The 19,509-nt window shown below is 38.6% G+C and overlaps 1 protein-coding gene across 4 annotated transcripts in view; it reads right to left on the reverse strand.

Annotated features, from left to right (window-relative positions):
* Positions 1-214: 214 nt before the first annotated feature.
* Positions 215-19,509, reverse strand: part of hectd2 (HECT domain containing 2) — a 62,926-nt gene continuing 43,631 nt past the window's right edge. For all 4 annotated transcript variants that reach the window (XM_051418075.1, XM_051418103.1, XM_051418085.1 and 1 more), the window contains 6 exons: positions 17,882-17,956; positions 14,098-14,185; positions 12,050-12,156; positions 6,373-6,488; positions 5,204-5,347; positions 215-3,810 (listed from right to left, as the gene is read on the reverse strand). In XM_051418075.1, coding sequence (XP_051274035.1) covers positions 3,690-3,810; positions 5,204-5,347; positions 6,373-6,488; positions 12,050-12,156; positions 14,098-14,185; positions 17,882-17,956 — 651 coding nt within the window. In that variant the 3' untranslated portion in view covers positions 215-3,689. The remainder of the gene's footprint in view (positions 3,811-5,203; positions 5,348-6,372; positions 6,489-12,049; positions 12,157-14,097; positions 14,186-17,881; positions 17,957-19,509) is intronic.

The following is a 19,509-nucleotide window of genomic DNA, read 5'->3' on the forward strand; positions in this document are numbered from 1 at the left end:
TATCTACTCAACTCATCTCTCACAGTCATTTCTCTTCTGGTTCTTATTCAGACATATCAATTACAAAAGAAATCTGCTGTGTGTTCATGTTCATCTGGTGCCATGCAACTACTTAATAACAGCAGAGGACTGTTCTGTGCAGTGTCAATGTCAGGATGTGCATGAATGTGAAGCAAAGTGTACCTTTAAAAAAAAAACGTGCACAGTCAGGAAATCTTTTTCTAGAGAGAGGGGACCCCTCGCCAGCCTTTTACTGTACAGTAAATACTTGTTGAAACACTGCAGTACATACAGTATATTATGTAAGACTTGGGCAACAGAGAAGCATCATTTCAAAAATGGGTCCTTTAACATGAGTTCACCAACTGTTGCAACTCAGGTTAAAACACAACAGAGCAAAGTTTACCAACATTGACCGATACTGATAAAACTGAAGGTTTACAGCTGTTAAATAATAAAAAAAAAACATTAGAAATACATGACTTTTCTCTACTGTGAAAATAATTACATCTCAACAAGTCCTTGGAATCCATTTAAAATATTTTCAAACAGATTTTTGACAAGGTCTTTACGCTGCCATCCCACTGTATAACCTGACACAGTTTGGTCCCATTCACATACAACAGACCTGGGTTAGATTAACATATCAAAAAAACTACTTCTCTGACATCACATTATCCCATTTTGCCCAAGCAGTTGCAGTTCCTTCTACAACATTTCCCACTTCCCAGCCTTGCATTCAGCGCAAGGACACTGACATTTTTTCCAGTCAGCAGCTGGTATTTTTAAAATGTCCTACGTGATGTGAATGTGGCACGACGTCCTTCTCAAGCTGACAGGAGCAGAGCTGCTTCTGGCTCCTGCTGTTGCTCTGGACTTGTCATTAAATGATAGAAAGGATCCATTGTTGTATAAGGGGCTTTTTCAGACCCTATAGACACTTAGCGAGACTGGGTGAATGAGTGACCCAGATCAGACTGATGCGTTTGGACAGTGCAACCATACAAGCTGCTTGGCTGTTGCTTGGTAACTTCTGGGTTTTTTGGACTTTAGACATCTTGCCATGGCGACCTGATATAAGAGAGTGCTGAGTGTTTAAAACCAGCACTGCTCAGTTTCAGACAGGAGGCAGCAGCGGCATGAAAGGCAAAAAAGTTGTGGTGCTTAAATCACTATATATACTTCTGAAACCCTTTCTTTTAATTACTTAGCAACAATCACTGAACATCTCTCTAAAATAATCAGTCTATTTAACTACATGTTACTAACAAAACAGGACATTCAGAAGATGTTTTTTTTCTCCACCCTGCTTCATCTTCTGTACTCGACGAACAGTCATCATCTATCAGCTTCTATAGCTGCAGGTTATCTCTCAGCCCAATGGCAGCCATCATACAACATAAACAACATAAGAGAAGTGAAACAATTGCCAAACTGTCGATCAACAGCTCTAGTTCAACATTTAAAACAAAATGAAAACAGTTGTGCTGCAGCCTTTGGTTCAGTAAAACAGGCGGCAATGTCAATAAACAAGAACAAAACTTCACAAGACAATCTATATCTCATGATACACAATAGCATTCTTCTCCCAGCAAAGCTTTAAATCCTGACAGTGTGCTGCAAACAAAGCAAAATGATTAAAACCCTATGCCTTCATAAAAATATATTTCAAAAGCCGCCAAAGCGGTGACACAAAACAGTAAATATAAAAAAATCATACATCTCGAAACTTGAGTGTCCTCTCGAAACCTTATATTCTAACTTATATACTTTTTACTGCCTTTTACCTTCAATTTGTACTTGTGCTGTATCTTACTGCTGTGTCATAAAAAAATTCCTATATTCTTTACCTTAAATTTCACATATTGAATACTTAAGGATGAATTATAGGCTAGCTTATTGAATGATTTCTGAATTCACAATGTAGTTGTCCTGATATAAATTACTGTTACATTTGTAACCTGAAAATAGTGATTTTATTGCAGCCCGTAAACACTACATTTTAACCAGCAGCGCAACTAACAATTATGGTGATTATGAATTAATCAATCATTTTCTCAATTAATTGATTCATTGTTTGCGCCATAAAATGTCAGAAAATTATGAAAAATGTTCATCACTGTTTCCGAAAGCCCAAGTTGACGTTCTCAATTGTCTTGTTTTGTCCACAACCGGAAGACATTCAGTTCACTGACATAGTGGACTAAAGAAACCAGAAAATATTCACATTTGAGAAGCTAAAATTAGAGAATTTGAACATTTCTTCTTAAGAAAATGACTCAACGATTAATTGATAATTAAACAGTTGACAACTAATCGATTAATCAACTAATCGTTGCAGCTGTTCCCAAGCTACTTCACTGCGCTGATTAAATCCTTATTTCATAATCATAACGTCATCTGATAAAATCAATATAAATCCAGGTTAGTGACAACAGGTCTGCTGTGTGTTCGGCTATTCTTACATTGAAAATTAACAATCACAGAGAGTGTTCGAGGTGTCATCTTTAATTAAATTTTTACTGTAAACTCAAAAAATTGTTGAAACTGATTAAATAAAATTGAAGTGAAACTAACTAAATTTTGTAAGTTAAAAAAACACTATTGATCAAGTAACATTAGTAATTTTAAGTGACACACTGACATAATTTTGTCATTTTTATTTGTTATTTAAAAAGGAATGTTTCTGTAACTAGGTTAGTGTCACTTAAAATGACTAAAATCTGCTTAATCAAGAATCCTTTTTAACGTTAAAAATTGATGTTGTGTTACTTAAAATGTTCTATGTAATTAGTTTCAAAATGTTTTTTTGTTAAAATAACTAAAATTGCATTACAGTGTTAAACGCCTTGTTTACCCTGTATGCACTGACACACCAAGCTGGTGTTAATTTATTAATTGATTTATACGTTCTCGAGGGCAGAGAAGCTCTGTTTTGGTGGTGAACAATTGTGTTTAGTCTGGATGAAGAGCTGAAACTGAGAGAAACAATTGTGTTTACAGATTTAACTGGCTTAATGCAGATGTAGACTAATGGTGGTTTACTCTGGACCATAAAGTAGAGCATCACAGAAGTAAATACTTGGTAATCTGCTTAAAAATGTAACATTGGTCATTATAATACTATCTATAATTACCTGAGCAAATCAGTGACCTATAATTACAATTTCTGAGAAGTTTTAGTGATACAAGGTTTCTAGAGAACACATATTATTGATATGTTTTCAATGATAAGGGACCAGAAATATTTAACATTTAATTTATGAAACTGTAATGGTTTGACCAGTAAAGTCTGTGGAAGGCTCACACTGATGTTTTCAAATTTCTATTTTGTGACATCTACTGACATAAAAAAACAGAATTTCTTCATTTAGTTTCCTTCAATCAGGGACGTCTTATAATAACAGTTCATGTGCAAATAAAATGATTTCTAGTATTTCCCTATAGCTGTTTCAGGGGGAAGTTCCCGTCTTATTCAACATTGGCAAACGGATGAGGACGACCCAAGTCTAGCAATACCAACTGCATTACAGTCCATGATAATAGAAAAAAAAAAAGACATTAGAACTCGCTTGCTGAGAAACCTGTTCACTCTACAGTCTGATCCATGACCAAAGAGATAAGTAAGGTGCACTGTGGTAGTTGAGGTGGACAGATAGCTAGCGCCGCTAATAGTCTGTACGGGCTGGTCACTCAAGGCCAAAGCCCTCAGCGTTGGAGATGGCGATGGTGAGTTTGTGTTTAAGCTCCTTCCTGGTTCGGTACGGAGGCAGACAGATCTGATTAAAACAAGTGTGAGAGATTGGCAGCCTGCAGAGACAGAGAGTGAAAGACAGAGATGGACAGGAAAAATAGTTACTTGTATACACTTCCTGTAAAGTTTTCTGTGTCTAAGTACATTGAGAGCAACTTAAAGCTGCTCCTAGTGCTCTTAATGGCATTTGCAAGAATCCACCAGGCCTGAACAAAAAGGAACAATCAGAGACAGAAAGACGCTTTGGGTTGGTCTCTTTAAGATAGTTGATTGTTGAGTCTTCCCAGCATCAATATTTGACACCCTGAGAATGAGACTTAACAATCAACTATCTTTCTTGGCTCTGACTTGTTGTTTTCATTCAGACCCCAGCTTTAAAGGTTCAGTGTGTAACACTGAGGAGGATCTATTGTCAGAAATGGAATATAATATTCATAAGTATGTTTTCATTAGTGTATAATCACCTGAATATAAAAATCATTAAGTTTTTGTTTCCCTAGAATGAGCCGTTTTTATCTACAGAAGGCCTTCTGTTGAGGCTGCACTGTTGAAAACTAGCCCTGAAGGAACAACCCAAAAACTGGCTCTACAAAGGGCCTTTTTATGCTTTTTGCGTGTTTTATGGCCACCACAGTTTCTCCCTCACGCTTGGAAAGGGAGGATGAAGTAAGTGTGTTGGAATCTGCAACTACACCGCTAGGTGTAAATAAACTCTACACACTGGTCCTTTAAATAAACATAAATAAAACATAAAATTCCATGTACTTATTCACCACTAAAGTTACATCTGATCCTGAAAACATGTTCAAAATAACACCTTTGCATATTAAGTCAAACATATTTCTTACAGCCAGTTTCCTTAAAATGTGGAGAAACCGGTAAATCCTTAACTGATCTCGCACATACAAATCACTGAAACTATCTGACCAACAGTGTGTGTCTGTGTGTAAAAGATCAGCAGTGGGGCAGCTAGTCCATTCTCTGACCTAGATTCAAGGTTTCTATAAGTTTAAAGTTCAACAGTTCAACAACTTATCTCCTGCAGCTCAGTTCACACCCAGAACACAAGAGAGAGAGCATTACACTGTTAATACTTCACCAGCAATATCTACATTTTAGTTTAAACACTCCAGATAGTCAAATCAGAAAGTGAGGAGACAGTTAGTTGAGTCAGTGAAGGTGGTTGTGGTGGTGTCATGACTTTTTGTCACAATTTTCTGTCTGTACATTTTGTCTGTACATTTTGTCTGTACATTTTGTGTGCGTGTCAGATATTAAAAAGGCCAAGCTTCTCTCTCTCATTGTGTTGGTTCAGTGTAGCAAAGTCTATGTTTGGTTCTGGGAGAATTTGCAGCAAGTGCACATGTTCAATGTCTCTCAGGATCACTGTGTCGACAAGTTGTCAATGACCGAGTTCTGGTCTCAGTCTGATCCGTTTTTGGAACCTACCAGTCAGTTGGAACATCGATCTTAGAGATTTTGAAGTTTAGGTCGGCCATTCCTCCGACAGGAACGCGGTCACTTCCTGTGGCGAAGTGGAGGAGCTTCTTCTGCAGCTCCAGAGGGAAGGCCAGCACCACGTCCCAGAAGCACCTGGTGCAACACAAAAATGGACTCAAGCATGAATGAGACAGATACGTTTTAGTCTACTGTCCACAGCACTGCTGTGCTGTTATGTCTACTATTACTTAAAACTGAAAATTATATGTTGCCTAGAACCAGTAAGGCATCGCTACATAAAAGGCCTCAGTGAGACCAGGACGAGAGCTGGAATTTCATTTCCAAACAATGTGCCTTTTGAAAGCATTAGATAAATAATGGATACATTTGAAGTTTGCACTGTGACCAAGGACAATGAAAGCTTTCCACAACTGGGATGTTTGTATGCAATACTTTCTAAAATGATAGGCTGAGAAATAAACAGGCGACAGGCAGACAGACAGACAGTATTGAGGTTGTGTAACAGGCCTGCAGCTGCTTGTTGTCAGCTGTCAGCACCGTGCTGAGTTACATTATCTGTGGCTGACAAGTGTTGGCTCGTTTTCCTTCCCTACTGCTGGAAACAAAAGGACTGAAGGACATCTCTATGTGTGTCTGTGTGTGTGTGTGTGTGTGTGTGTGTGTGTGTGTGTGTGGAGAGAGAGAGAGAGAGAGAGAGAGAGAGAGAGAGAGAGAGAGAGAGTTACTTCCTGGTACAGAATTAATGTCTTGCCTGCTTGCAGTTTAAACACACTGGGAATCATTAGTTAATCATCAGTGAATTTCACTTGAACTGAAAAAACAAATTGTGGTTGGGCTGAGAGGAACCAAATGGGCCACAGTTCTATTTCCCAGTCACAGGCAGTAATGTATGACAGGAGAGTATCACTGACATTTTGATGAGCATACATTGATTAAAATGAATTCATAATAAGCAGACTTTCCTCACCTGACTTCCACCACGCAGTGGGATCACTGTTAATAAAAACATCAAATAAAAAGAAAAAAAAATGTGTTCCTAAAAAAGGAAATCCGCTGCGGTTTGACTCGCTGCACAAACAGTGAGTGTGCATTATCTATAGACTTCCTGCATAGCATTGGAAGTCAGCGTCAGTAAACAGGAAGTGCAGGCGTCTTACCGTACGGTGGTGTCTGTCTTGCTGTATCCTTCATACTGAGCAGCTTTCTGCAGAGCGCTCATGTCGAGCTCTGGACTCCCGCATACCAACATCTCCACCTCCTCCGGCCGCAGCAGCTGCACAAAGCAAGAGCACAGGATGATATACAGGATGTGTAATGAAGATAAAGTGCACAATTCAACATGGAATCTTAAAAAATTAATTTTGAGATTTTATTTTGACTTCTTTAAAATGTGCATCAACAGCAAACATCTCACAAGCCTTTAAAATACCATCAAGGACAAAAGAACTGGACAAAAAAAAAAACCTCCCCTGTATTTTTTACATCTTATGAACAACTAAAGTGTTCACACATTTATTCATATCTAACGTAACAATAATGACTACCTCATGTACATGTAGTTGCCACGGCTGTGCATGTATATGCAGTGGTCCTTCAAACTCGCTACATTTTTGTGTTATTGTGTGGTCCCAGTCAACATGGGTGTGAAATCTGGAATCGGCCAATTCATTCTTAAATTATGGCTAAAAACCTATTTTGAGGTCACGATAACCTTTGACCTTTAAGTCAAAAGTGTCACCAGTTCAGAGCCCAGCAAACGGTGAAATAAAGTCACAATCTCCACTTCTGTTCCTGAGTTATGGTGTTGAAAAATGAACATTTCCAGAATATTATGACATCACAGTGAAGTTGACCTTAGACCTTTTGAGTAAAAAATGTCACCACTTCATCATTCTATCCCTTAAAAATCTGTGTGACATTTTGTCATAATTGCGAAATCAATTCTCAAGTTAGGACCAAAAGATGTGTCATGGACATTTTGAGGTTACAGTGACCTTTATAGACTACTAAAACCACGAACCATCATATCAATACACTGATATAATTACTATCAGTAATACTGCATTACGTACATGCATAATTTCCTGTAAATCCCTCATGCACAGGAGGCAATCGGAACCCAGTATGGGAATGGCGGACTCTGCCTCTGACAGTGAAAACTACTCAATCCAGTGTGGGATTTAGTGCTGTCTAGCTGTGTAGCTGCAGATTGCAACTTCCTCGTTTCACCCTCCCCTTTAAAGTACACAAAAAACATGAACGTCTCTATCTAGAGTCAGTGTTTGGTTTGTCCCTTCTGGGCTACAGTACATGGCGGTTCAACAACAAGGCTCATTTAAGGTAACAAAAATACTATTCTTATATTCGGGTAATTATACACAAATATCTGCCAATATATCCTCCTGAATGTTGGACCTTTAATTACAGAATTGAAATACATTCAATAGCTATAGCTGAAAAACTGCCGACCGTAATCAAAGGATTTAAACGTCTGACCTTGGCAGTGTCAGTGCTCAACCCACTGAGCTACAGGAAACCATGAGGAAGCATTTCATGAAAACAGCTCTGTAGGTGCAACATCAGCCTTTCGGTAGAATTTCCACTAAAATACAACAGCGTTTGAACACAACAATCACTTCCAGTACAACACAACCAGTAAATCGAGAGGAGAAACAGGAAGTTCTACGTCACCAGACCAGCTGGTTACAAAAAATGTGAAATATGTCAACTTCAAGGGGGTTTCTTGTGTGAAAGTGAAAGTTTCTTATTTACAACCACACAAAAGTGGACTTACTTATTGAGCAAGTCTGCACACTGGCTGAATTTGTGTTTGGATTGGAGAAGTTTAAAAAATAAATAATAGTCAAATACTCAATCATTTAAAATTATTTGAACAGCATACACTCAGTAGTTTAAATACTGTAACATTAAAGGCCCCAGTAACGACGCCCCCTCATGATGAGTTTTATCTTGACTCTGACCCTGTGATCTAATAGCCTAAAACTCCCAACACTCTGTCCAAATCACACAGACTGACAAACACACCAACACCAAACCACCCACACACACACACACACACACACACACACAGTTAACCACAGGCCTGCCTCATCACTACCTGATACGTCAGACAATGTGGACGTGACTGAAGGATTTAAACAGTTTTTTTGGAGCAGGTTGGTTTTGTATGAAACTGGTCATGTAGCTGTTACAGTTGTCTTTGACTGAATAAGTTGATGAAATATTTTTACTTGCTCTGCCCTCAGCTTTCACCATTTTTTAAAGCACCATGCTTACTTAATCACTACCAAGGTTGTAACAAATTAAGGACTTTGATGTAGGCAAGTGTAAGTGTAAAAGTGTAGAAGAAAGGTTACAAAAGAGGCTTTAGATTTAAAATCTTAACACTACTGCATTCATGAGGATGGCGGTGTCCATCTGAATGTTCTGCACTTTGGCCCAGAGCAAGATATCTTACTTACTTATAACTACTGTCTCGCCAAACTACGTTTTTAGTTTTATCCAGAGACTGATTCCTGATGATTATGGTGACTTCCTGACCTTTCATCTAGTACCACCATCAAGAAAAGGTTTCCACTTGCAAAGATCAAATAAATCCACAGGTCATCCTGGAATTTACATTCATGCTCCCATGGCAAAGGCATGCTCCATAGACCATGTGCTTTTCTCTAGCACCACCCATATGCTATGATATGATGGAGATATGCATTATCTATATATGTATAGGTTATATATATATGTGATATTTAAAACATTAACATGGCAAGAAATAACTATTAGCTATGTAAAGATATAGTGGAGTCATGGTGTCACACTCCCTCTGCCTGTGTTGCTATCGCAGCCTCTCTGTGGTTTATTTCAAAAGCTGGTCTGGCCGAAACTGCTGTTTTTCTCCTCTTCGTTGATTATTAAAGATTTATTTCAACCAAACCAGAGTTGGTGATTGTTAGAAGAGTGGAAACAACTCAACTAACAAAGACTGTTTTGGTGAGTTTTATTTTGTTTCTGTCCACTTTGAATGTAGTTACAATGAGGTAAAACAGACTGTTTTGTCTATGGAGTCTGGTGGTGAGGGATAGCAATATTATATTTGTTTTTAGTTAAACCAAAGGTCTATCTGTAGGGATCCTTTTGATAATGTTGTCAGACACTTAGAATAACAGTCTGAGACGATGAGTTTTATTTTGCTTCAGTCCAGTTGGAGTTTTACCAGTCTGTTTTACGCTTTATTTGCCAGGTGAAATCACTGGTTTGGTCAATCGAGTCTGCCTGGCAAACAAGGACAGGATTGGCCTGCCCCTTCTCTGACCCAGATTCAGGCGCTCGGCTGATAAACAGCGGTCAAACTGTCCATCTGTCCGTCTTATATACAGTCCGTCACACAGCGTTACTTCAGTGCGTTCACTCTGAGAAGATCTGAGGTGTGACTCACAACAAAACAATTCAATGAGAACGTGCTCACAGTCATACACAGCTCACTGTGAACTTGACTGTTGTGACCCCTGGCCTTAAACCAAAAACTGTGAAGGCTAGGAAACAAAGGGTCAGAGGTCATTTCATTCTAAGAGCACTTCCATGTGCTACTGTTGTAATACTAGCCAACAATGTCAGAGAAACCTTTTAGAAATTACACTGTGTCCACTTGTTGCACCTGTTACTTGTTGTTTTTTGGCATTAATGTTAATCCATAGTTGTTATTATTTAACTTGAATATAGATGATTTATTCATTTTTTCAAGGCACTAGAAAACAAAAGGCAATGAAAAGATATAAGAAAAATAAATTAATATATTTATATAATGAATATATTTCATATATTATTATTAATATGTATACTTATTGCTATTTATTTTATTTATAAAGACTTTAAACAGCATAAAATAAAACAAAAAACAGGCAAAAGAACATGCAAACTGTTTGTGAAGCTGGGCCAATGATATTTCAGAATTGTTTATTGCCAAGTAGGTTTTTACGCCTACAAGGAATGTGTCCTGGTGCATTGGTGCATAAAATATACAAATATACAAATCACACAAAAATCACACAGAAAAATGAAGTACTTTTAAAATATAAATACGCAAAGAAAGAAAGAAAACTGTGCAGAAGAGGGGAGTGCATTAATGTAATGCATATATATAGGGTGGGTATAAGAGTCAGTGTCAAAGGGGGATCCAGGCCTTATGGATTTCTCTACTGTGTATATTTGGGTCCCTTAGGGGCCTTTGACCTTCCTCAGGGTCCCCAGAGTTCAACAAACAATAACATGATCAGATTAGAGTCAGCAGTTGTTTATCAGGGAGAACTAACATTTGATTAAGGAGGAAGGCAAACAGAATCCACTGCCTGAGCTCCATTTTTGGGCAACTGTCTTTGTCCAAGGAGAAAAAAAGAGTCTACAGTGTGCAAATGTGTTTTCAATTCAATTCAATTCAATTTTATTTGTATAGCGCCAATTCATAACAGAAGTTATCTCAGGACACTTTTCAAATAGAGCAGTTCTAGACCGAACTCTTTATAACATTATTTACAGAGACCCAACAGTACCACCATGAGCAAGCGCTCGGCGACAAGGGCAAGGAAAAACTGCCTGTTCTCTTTTAACTGTAAAACAGTGAAAGTTAAATTTTCCTTCCGCTGTTGCTGCACAGGAAGTAATAAATTCTACATTACTGGCATGTTTGAAATGTTGTTCCAGGAAAATTTACATTCACAATTTATCTTGAAACAAGTCTGAGTGAGGCCTCTGCTGTTAGAACTAGTGTTTTGGTTCAGAGCAAAGAGAGAGTCAGTTGATTTTGAGCTCTACCATCTTTTACAGAAACATTTTGAGCATCAGTCAGCTGAGTCATATAGAAGTTGCAATGACGTCTGTTCATCTGCAAATTTATCAAGTATTCAGAACTAAAAATGACTACATCACAAATTCAATATGCTTACTGACAGGAAGCAAGACAGTTACTTTAGAAAGGGTTGATAAAATTAAGAATCTACACTGTAAATCCTAACAACATATAATAAAAGAAGTATGTTTAATCCTCCAAAAAATGTTGAGTCACATGAATTAAACCCAACTTAATAATGAATTGTTGAAGCAGCTCATTTGTGCAAATGGTCTTCCAGTGTAGTATAAAAAAGATATCAAATATAAGGCACAACAATTAAATAATAAATACTTTAAAACAGTACACACCAGAGACATAAGATGTACAGTATGTATGTACATGTAAGGACCAGTGTGTAGGATGTAGCGGCATCAAGCGGCGAAGTCGCATAATGCAACCAACTGAATACCGCCCACCTTGCATGTATTCACTTTCTCTTGACATTGCTGTCTGACACTGTGACCTAATAGCCAAAACGTCCCAACACTCTGTCCCAATCACACAGACTGACAAACACACCAACACCAAACCACCCACACACACACACAGTTAACCACAGGCCTGCCTCATCACATCCTGATACGTCAGACAATGTGGACGTGACTGAAGGACTTAAACAGTTTTTTTGTTTTGGAGCAGGTTGGTTTTGTATGAAACTGGTCATGTAGCTGTTACAGTTGTCTTTGACTGAATAAGTTGATGAAATATTTTTACTTGCTCTGCCCTCAGCTATCACCATTTTAAGTGTGCAGAAGAAACTACGGTGGCCGCAAAAAAATAACAAATAATGCCAGTGTTTGGTTTTTCCATCCTGGGTCATACTCGTATGACTGACTAATGAAAAGTTTGCATGTAATGTTTGTGCAACGAACAAGCACGTCTCTATTATTTCATTAACCCTCAAAAAGCACATATACACACTGTGGACTCACCATGAGTGCATCCGAGGCACACACACTGTGGAAGCCATGGTAAAAGGCAGCAAACTGTTTATAAATGGATTTATTTAGCAGGAAGTCGATGTAGAGCTGGACATACTCTGTGGAGAGAGAGGGAACAGAACAGCGTGATTTTCAATATTCCATTACAGACCTTTACCCATTTACCCTCCAGCCTTGGTCCTCCCAGGAGCACTGGCAGAGAGCTGGACCTGGACTGCTGCTAGATGGAAAATTAGGTTTAATAAGAGGAAAGTTAAGTTAAAGTTTCTTTTCTCTGCTCGACCTCATCCTCTTAAAAAGAATAAAGAAGATTTCGAGCTGAGCCAGGCTTCGTGTTGCTGCTCGCAAGAAGTTGAATAGCACAGGAGGAGGATTTAAACAGCACAGTTTTCTTTAAAGTGCAGTGTTAAAGGACCACCTTGATTATATTTACACCATCTGTACCCATCGCACGTTGCACCAATGTGGTTAAATTCAGTAAAGAAATCATGGGTGTTAAGTTATTGTTTCAGTGTCAATAGGACATTATCTGAGCCCCAAGGTAGAAAACAAGGAAAAACAGGGAGGCTGCCACTGGGGATGGGGAACATGTCCCGTATTCTTGCTCTATTTTAGCAAATGTTTTCCTTTGTCACTGGTTTTAGGGGTCGCCAAAACTTCATGGAGGGTCATGAGGCCTTCTTGAACTAAGAATACAATAGAATAGAATACATTTTTTTGTCCTGAGAGGAAATTTGTCTAGGGCACAATGCTACAATCTGTTGCTTTACAGAAACAACCAAACATGCATCAAAAACCCATCACAAAATCTACATAAAACATCTTAAAACATGAAAGAAACAGTGACAATATGGCAGCTTAAAAAGAGACAATAAAAAACTAAATAAAAAATGAAGTGCTACGGTGCTGGTTTGTTTATTACACATTGCCCTATTGCACTATGGTTTAGTATTAGAGTTCAGCAGCTTTTTAAAGGTGTGTATGATTTAGTGGCATCTAGTGGTATAGTTGCAGGTTGCAACTCTCTCCGTTTACCCTCCCCTTTCAAGTGTGAAGGAGAAACTGCAGTGGCCGCGAAATGCGCAAAAAACATAAAAACGCCCCTATCTAGAGGCAGTGTTGGGTTTGTCCCTTCTGGGCTACTGTAGAAACATAGTGGTTCAACATGTTGGCAAACATGGAAGGCCACACTTTAGATAGAAAAGGCTAATTCTAAGGTAACAAAACATAATGATTCCTATTTTCAGGTGATTACACTAATGAAAACATACCTATGAATATTATATTCCACTGCTGAATATTGATCCTCCTAAATGGTACATACTGGACCTTTAATGGCTGTAAGAAAACTTAGACAGGAGGCCTATATCTCAGCATTTCATTCATTTTGGGAAGAAAACTAAATGAAATTGTTATTTGTAACATTTAGATTATTATTTAAGATATAAATAGGATAAGGGCAAGACACAAGCTATATTTACTGAGCCTTCACGCACTAAAATACTGTGTAGTTTATCAGTTGTTCTGTACTGAATGAAATATCCATAAAATATATCACTTAGTCAGGGGTCACAGGTTTACTTGGTGATAAAAAAGGGTCCCTTAAGGAAAAAGGTTGGGAACCAGTGGGTTATGTGATGAGTCTAGAATAGGTGGATGGCAGTGACCTGCAGAATATGGTATAGGTTGTTATTTGGAGGTAGCCAGAAGCTGTGGGGGTCATTGCTGCCCCGTATTGAATATACAGAACCTCAGTGTCAGAAAGTCCCATTAGGAATTACCAAAGGTTCCATTTACTTGAACTGAGGTGTGTTTTGTTTTCAGTGATATGCCCTTTATTGTATCACCCTGGATTTAAATGTGCTTTTGCTCTGTTACAGTCTGATTAACCAACAGGATGCAGGTTCATGTAGAAGAAATGTGATAACACAGACCTCATATATACCTGCATAAACTTGCACCCTGCTGGTTAACCAGACTGTAATGACCCCCGGTCATTCATTGCTGAAATACACTTTAAAAAACGTATGTGAACTCACCCTTCCTGTTCTGTTTGGTGACAGGGATTCTGTCTCCTCCAGGCTTGAGGTTGTAGGATTTGACCACGCCCATTTCCTCCTGGAACACCTACAACATACAGAAAATATAATGTAACATAGGTGATGCTTTGCCGGGACTTAAAAACCATTCATTACCTCCAAAAATGTGTACAAAAACTGTACAAGGCTACATTTAAAAGGTTCTTTTATCCAAGACACACACACTCACACTGATGGCAGTGAGCTATGACGCAGAGTGCTAAAGCCGGGGATTGAACAACTAATTATAACGAATTATATCAGTGGAAGAAATAGTTCCAGTGTAACAACTTTTCATTTTTACACATCGGTTTTGGTAGCATTCTTAATGTAGGATAAAATGTAGTATTGTAGTATTATTAACAGAGGTACAATATTTAATTTCCGCCACTAGGGGGTCGCTCTCATCAAAACAATAACAAAAGACAAAGTTTGATGAAGTAGCGCAAGGATCATAAGAGTTGCTGTCTTCACCACCATTGCCGTCATTGCAGTCACCTTCTCCCGGTTAGGATTCCTTCAGTGTTCATGGTTCAGGAGGTTTCTACCGGGAGCCCAGTTATCCACAGAGGTCTCCTCCTCTCCAAAACAAACTGATCCGGTAATTAAAACCAGTAAAATCACTGATTTGCTGTTGTCATGTTCATCATCATCAGTCACTACTATTAGTGTAGTTGTTGCTACTGTTGTTGCTGTGCACCTGTCTGTCTGTCTATCTGTCTGTGTCTCTCTCTCTCTCTCTCTCTCTCTCTCTCTCTCTCTCTCTTTCACCCCAACTGGTCGAGACAGACGACCACCCACCTAGAGCCGAAGGATCTGTACGAGGGTTTCTGCCTTTTAACAGGCAGTTTTTCCGTGCCCTTGTCGCCAAGTGCTTGCTCATGGTGGTACTGTTGGGTCTCTGTAAATAATTCGGTCTAGACCTGCTCTATTTGGAAAGTGTCCTGAGATAACTTCTGTTATGAATTGGCGCTATACAAATAAAATTGAATTGAATTGAATTGAATTGAATTGAATTGAATTGAATAAAGCAGTTCCACATATACATATTCCACATAACATACATATACATATAACATGTACAACCATGTCTATAAGGTTAGCAAGCTTGTGACTGGCAGGTCGTTGATTCAATACCTGGACTTACAGGCTAAATCTGGGAGGGGAAAGTGATTATTATTACCACCACTGATGTGCACTTGAGCTAGGCCTTTAACCCCAACCACTCCAGTGGAGCTGCTCAGTGGCAGCAGATCAGACTGACTGTGGTTGTACTGGGAAGATTCCAGGTATGAATGTGTAACTGTGAGAATGTGACCTGTAAAAGAGAGGTTTACTCTCAGTGAACCTTCACTTAATGAAATAAAACTATATAATAAAAAGAGACTACAGCTTCATATTTAGCGCACAAGTCTGATCAATCCTCCCATCTAACTTTTGGCATATTTCGCAAGTGTTATCAGTGAGGAGACTCTGTGTCAACACTTCATATGTAATATAGAAATAAACTTTGGTTAGAATTAAGTTTAGGTTAGGTTATGGTGAGCTGAAAATAGAGGGGTATAAATACAGTAAAAGAGGCACACACTGATGTACAAACATACAGAAACAAACTGAGGCGTGAGGTGAGTGGATCTCTCTTTCTCTGTAGTTTTTATTGCTCTCAGTGTACTGTAGGTCAGCCAGTTCGACTGTCCCACAGTGGTGTGACTGTGAGTAGCCTATAGCTCACAGCTCACACTGTGGGTTAAAATAACACCTCCACTCAGGCTCTTACAAATGTTTCCTCTCACATATGTTCCGGCTGCATATATATCCCCAGCTGCACCATAAAGTATTCCATTATATCTGGTTACTGCGCTCAGTAGCAGAGGGCAGCCCCGTCTGACAAGCATCATAAAACATGCACATGTCATGTAACGTAGAGCTTAAATGATTACGGTGGACCCAAATGATTGAATTATGAAGCAGTCTTTATGACTTGTAATGAAATGTAAACTTTCTGTGTTTAAAGTAAATGTATTTACAATAAAGTGCTACTTAAGTCTGTGGGAAAATACTTCATTGTACAGAGATAATCATCATGTGTATTTAGTTCCAGGAAGTTTTTATTTTCTGATGAGATGAGCAGTTGGAGGGCATTCCTGCACTAAAGTTTACCTGATAATCAGTACAGATATCTAACCAGGAAATTTAACTTTGTTGGGGCACTTATGGCCGTGAATTCAGTCTTCAATTGAAGTGAAGGAATAAAGCCGTCTAACTTTACTAATTAATCATCAGCTGAGGCAGTGCCAGGGTTCGAAATAGACAAAAGAGACATGAGCTCAGAATTTCTTTCTGTACAAATGTATTTTTTATTTTTATTTAGATTAGCTGTTGCAATGTTTTCCATATTCAATTCAATTAAATTTTATTTGTATAGCGCCAATTCATAACAGAAGTTATCTCAGGACACTTTTCAAATAGAGCAGGTCTAGACCGAACTCTTTAAAACATTAATTACAGAGACCCAACAGTACCACCATGAGCAAGCACTTGGCGACAAGGGCAAGGAAAAATTGCCTGTTAAAAGGCAGAAACCTAGGACCATATAAGACCAACATTTTATAATCATTGTCATTGAATGCAGCCTAGGTCTGTTCTGTCTGAATTTGTCTTGTTTTTTCGGCGAGAGCGATTAAAAAAAACATTGTTGTTTCTTTGTTGTCCCAGGCTAAATATTCTCTGAACAAAACAGATTTATTCATCATGTCTTTTTGCAAGTAGGCCGGTGAATTCATGTATGTGCGTGCATGTGAACAGTAGCAAATAATAGGGCTCCCCTGAAATCCACGGTGCAATTTGAACTCTGGACGGTGCTATTTTCAAGCATCCATAACCAGTAGGTCAACCAGTAGGTAATCCTTATCTTCATTCATTACTGTCAAAATAAAACAGTATAATACTGTTTCCATTGAGTTATCAATCATCCAATATCCATAAAAATAAATCCATAAAGGAAAATAATGAGGCTGGGTACCTTTTTTTGTTCACTGTGTTCTAAACACAAGCACCCATGGTTGCTTGAATAAACTAAAGTCTAAAATTGGCAAACTTTTGATTTAAATCAGGAACTATCTGATCAAAGATTAAGTCAACAAGATCTTTGATACTCTAGGTGCTAAAACACATCAAGTATTTTGTAAGAATCTGTTCAATATTTGGAACCAAGCTGTCCATGCTTATCGGAAACCCTACATTTTGATCATTAAGTAACTGACCATTTGTATGTTGACTTTGACTGATCTGCTGTATGAGATCAGCGGGACTGATCCAGATCAGCCTGCGGTCTTTATTAAAATCGCACAACAGTGACAGCAATCACAGCTGTCTGTCAACACCCTAAGACCGGCCGAACCACTTTAATCACGACATCTGAGGTGTGAGTGTGTGTGCCCCGACCCTTGAAGAGTTTTATGTAGTCAGATCTTTCTCACATCATTAACAACAGTGATAAAAAAATAAGAAATAAAAAGCTGGTAAACATCTCAACAAAAACATTTCAGTTAAGTAATGCTGAACTAAATCCTTGATTAGTATTCAATTCATTCAAAGCTTTCATCTAAGTGACATTTTCTTGATTTGTTTCTACTGTTATACATTGAAAACAATGCCTATAACAAAGAAGCTCTTTCCTTTGCTTCAATTCAAATATGCCTTGCATCATGAACCTTCTACCTTAGCTGTAAATGTATCTTGATACCTGGAAGGTGAGGTAGAAGTCTTCCTCAACGTTTCCCTCGTAGCTCAGCAGTTCTCCCAAACCATGAGCCATCTCCTGCAGACAGACACAAGAGTTTACTGGTTCAATCCCAAATCAACTGAGAGAATTGTCAGTGTTTCCTCCCATAAGAAGAAGCATACGTGTTCAATTCACGTTGCAGACATTTCAGGCTACAGTCTCGTATCTAATAGGTAACTCTTAGTTATGTCACTACTCTACTACACTTAAGTAAAACACCAGTGATCCACTTGGTTGTACAGAATCATGTATTTGATGACCAAAGTTTTAATATTTAGCTTGTCAGGGGTCAACAGAGTTATGGCGCTGGCGCATACTGCAGGCCTCATATCTGATATCCTGCTGTTACGCAACCACAGGGCCCGTTTTAGTATCCTAGTGTGTGTGTGTGTGTGTGTGTGTGTGTATGTGTGTGTGTGTGTGTGTGTGTGTGCGCGCGCGTGTGGGCTTGTATACTATTGAGAACCAGAGTTTTTGACCTTCACAGTGAGCAGGGTTTTGGACGTGAAACAGCTTGTGGATCAGGTAACCCTAAGCGGAGCAACTGTCAGGAGACAGTTCAAGATCTTTCTCTCAATGCTGCTGTCACACAGTGTGTCTCTGTTGCAAGGTCAGCACACTATTTTCACTAAGTTGCAGACTAAACTGCATGTAGAACACAGGGTGCAATCTCTTTGCATATTACAGCCTAGTCTGGTCATTTATTCAAATAAAAATGGATTCCAGCTGTTTTAGCTGACAGGGTTGGGAGGCCTACTTTAAAAATGGAATCTGTTACAATTACTAATTACCGGTTAAAAAATGTAGTCAGTAACCTAAGTATCACGCTATTAAAGTAATGTAACTTGATTACTTTCTGTTACTCTAAGATTACCTCAACACCAAATATGAAACGTCAATAAGATGTATTGATGTAACCTTAGAAAAGGATGTGTCCTCTGCTCAGTGTATATTTTAAGAAAAACTGATGCAATCCGGCTAATATTCCACATTTTTACTGTAACTGTATTATATATATATTACTGTAACTGTAATGGTTAACAGTCACCTTTTTTTTATCTTGATTACGTAACCCAGTTACATGTAATCTGTAACTCCCCAAGCCTGCTGACATATACCCATTTTGCACCAGGGCCTCATCTGGTACCAGTTCCTTCCAAAAACCTGTTTCCAGCACAGCACTAACACGTCTAGAACCAAGACCTGTGTACAATGGGGGCTGGGGGCACCTTGTGGCCAGCCAGCTACATATTTATAAGCTGTTTAGCACATAGATGTTACGAATGTAACATTGTGCTAGCTGGTTACCTAGCTAGCTGTTGGTCAGTTAACATTTTCCAGGCAAGCAAAGCTACTACTCACATCAATGTTTCATTGGTAACATTGTTCCGGATTTTTATTTTACGTAATTAGCAGTATGCTTGCTTGAGTAATGTTAGCTAGCCAGCTGGTGCAACCTCGGTAACAATCGTTAATGTTACAGATGTACAGAGTGATGTAATGACGTGGTTCTATGGTGACTCACTGGAAAAGCTAACTGGTTCTTCGAAGGTTGTCAAGTTGAACCAACGTGAACCGGTGCTAGCGCC

Source organism: Dicentrarchus labrax, unplaced genomic scaffold (genome assembly GCF_905237075.1).
Source record: "Dicentrarchus labrax unplaced genomic scaffold, dlabrax2021, whole genome shotgun sequence".
Taxonomy (NCBI): Eukaryota; Metazoa; Chordata; class Actinopteri; family Moronidae; genus Dicentrarchus; species Dicentrarchus labrax.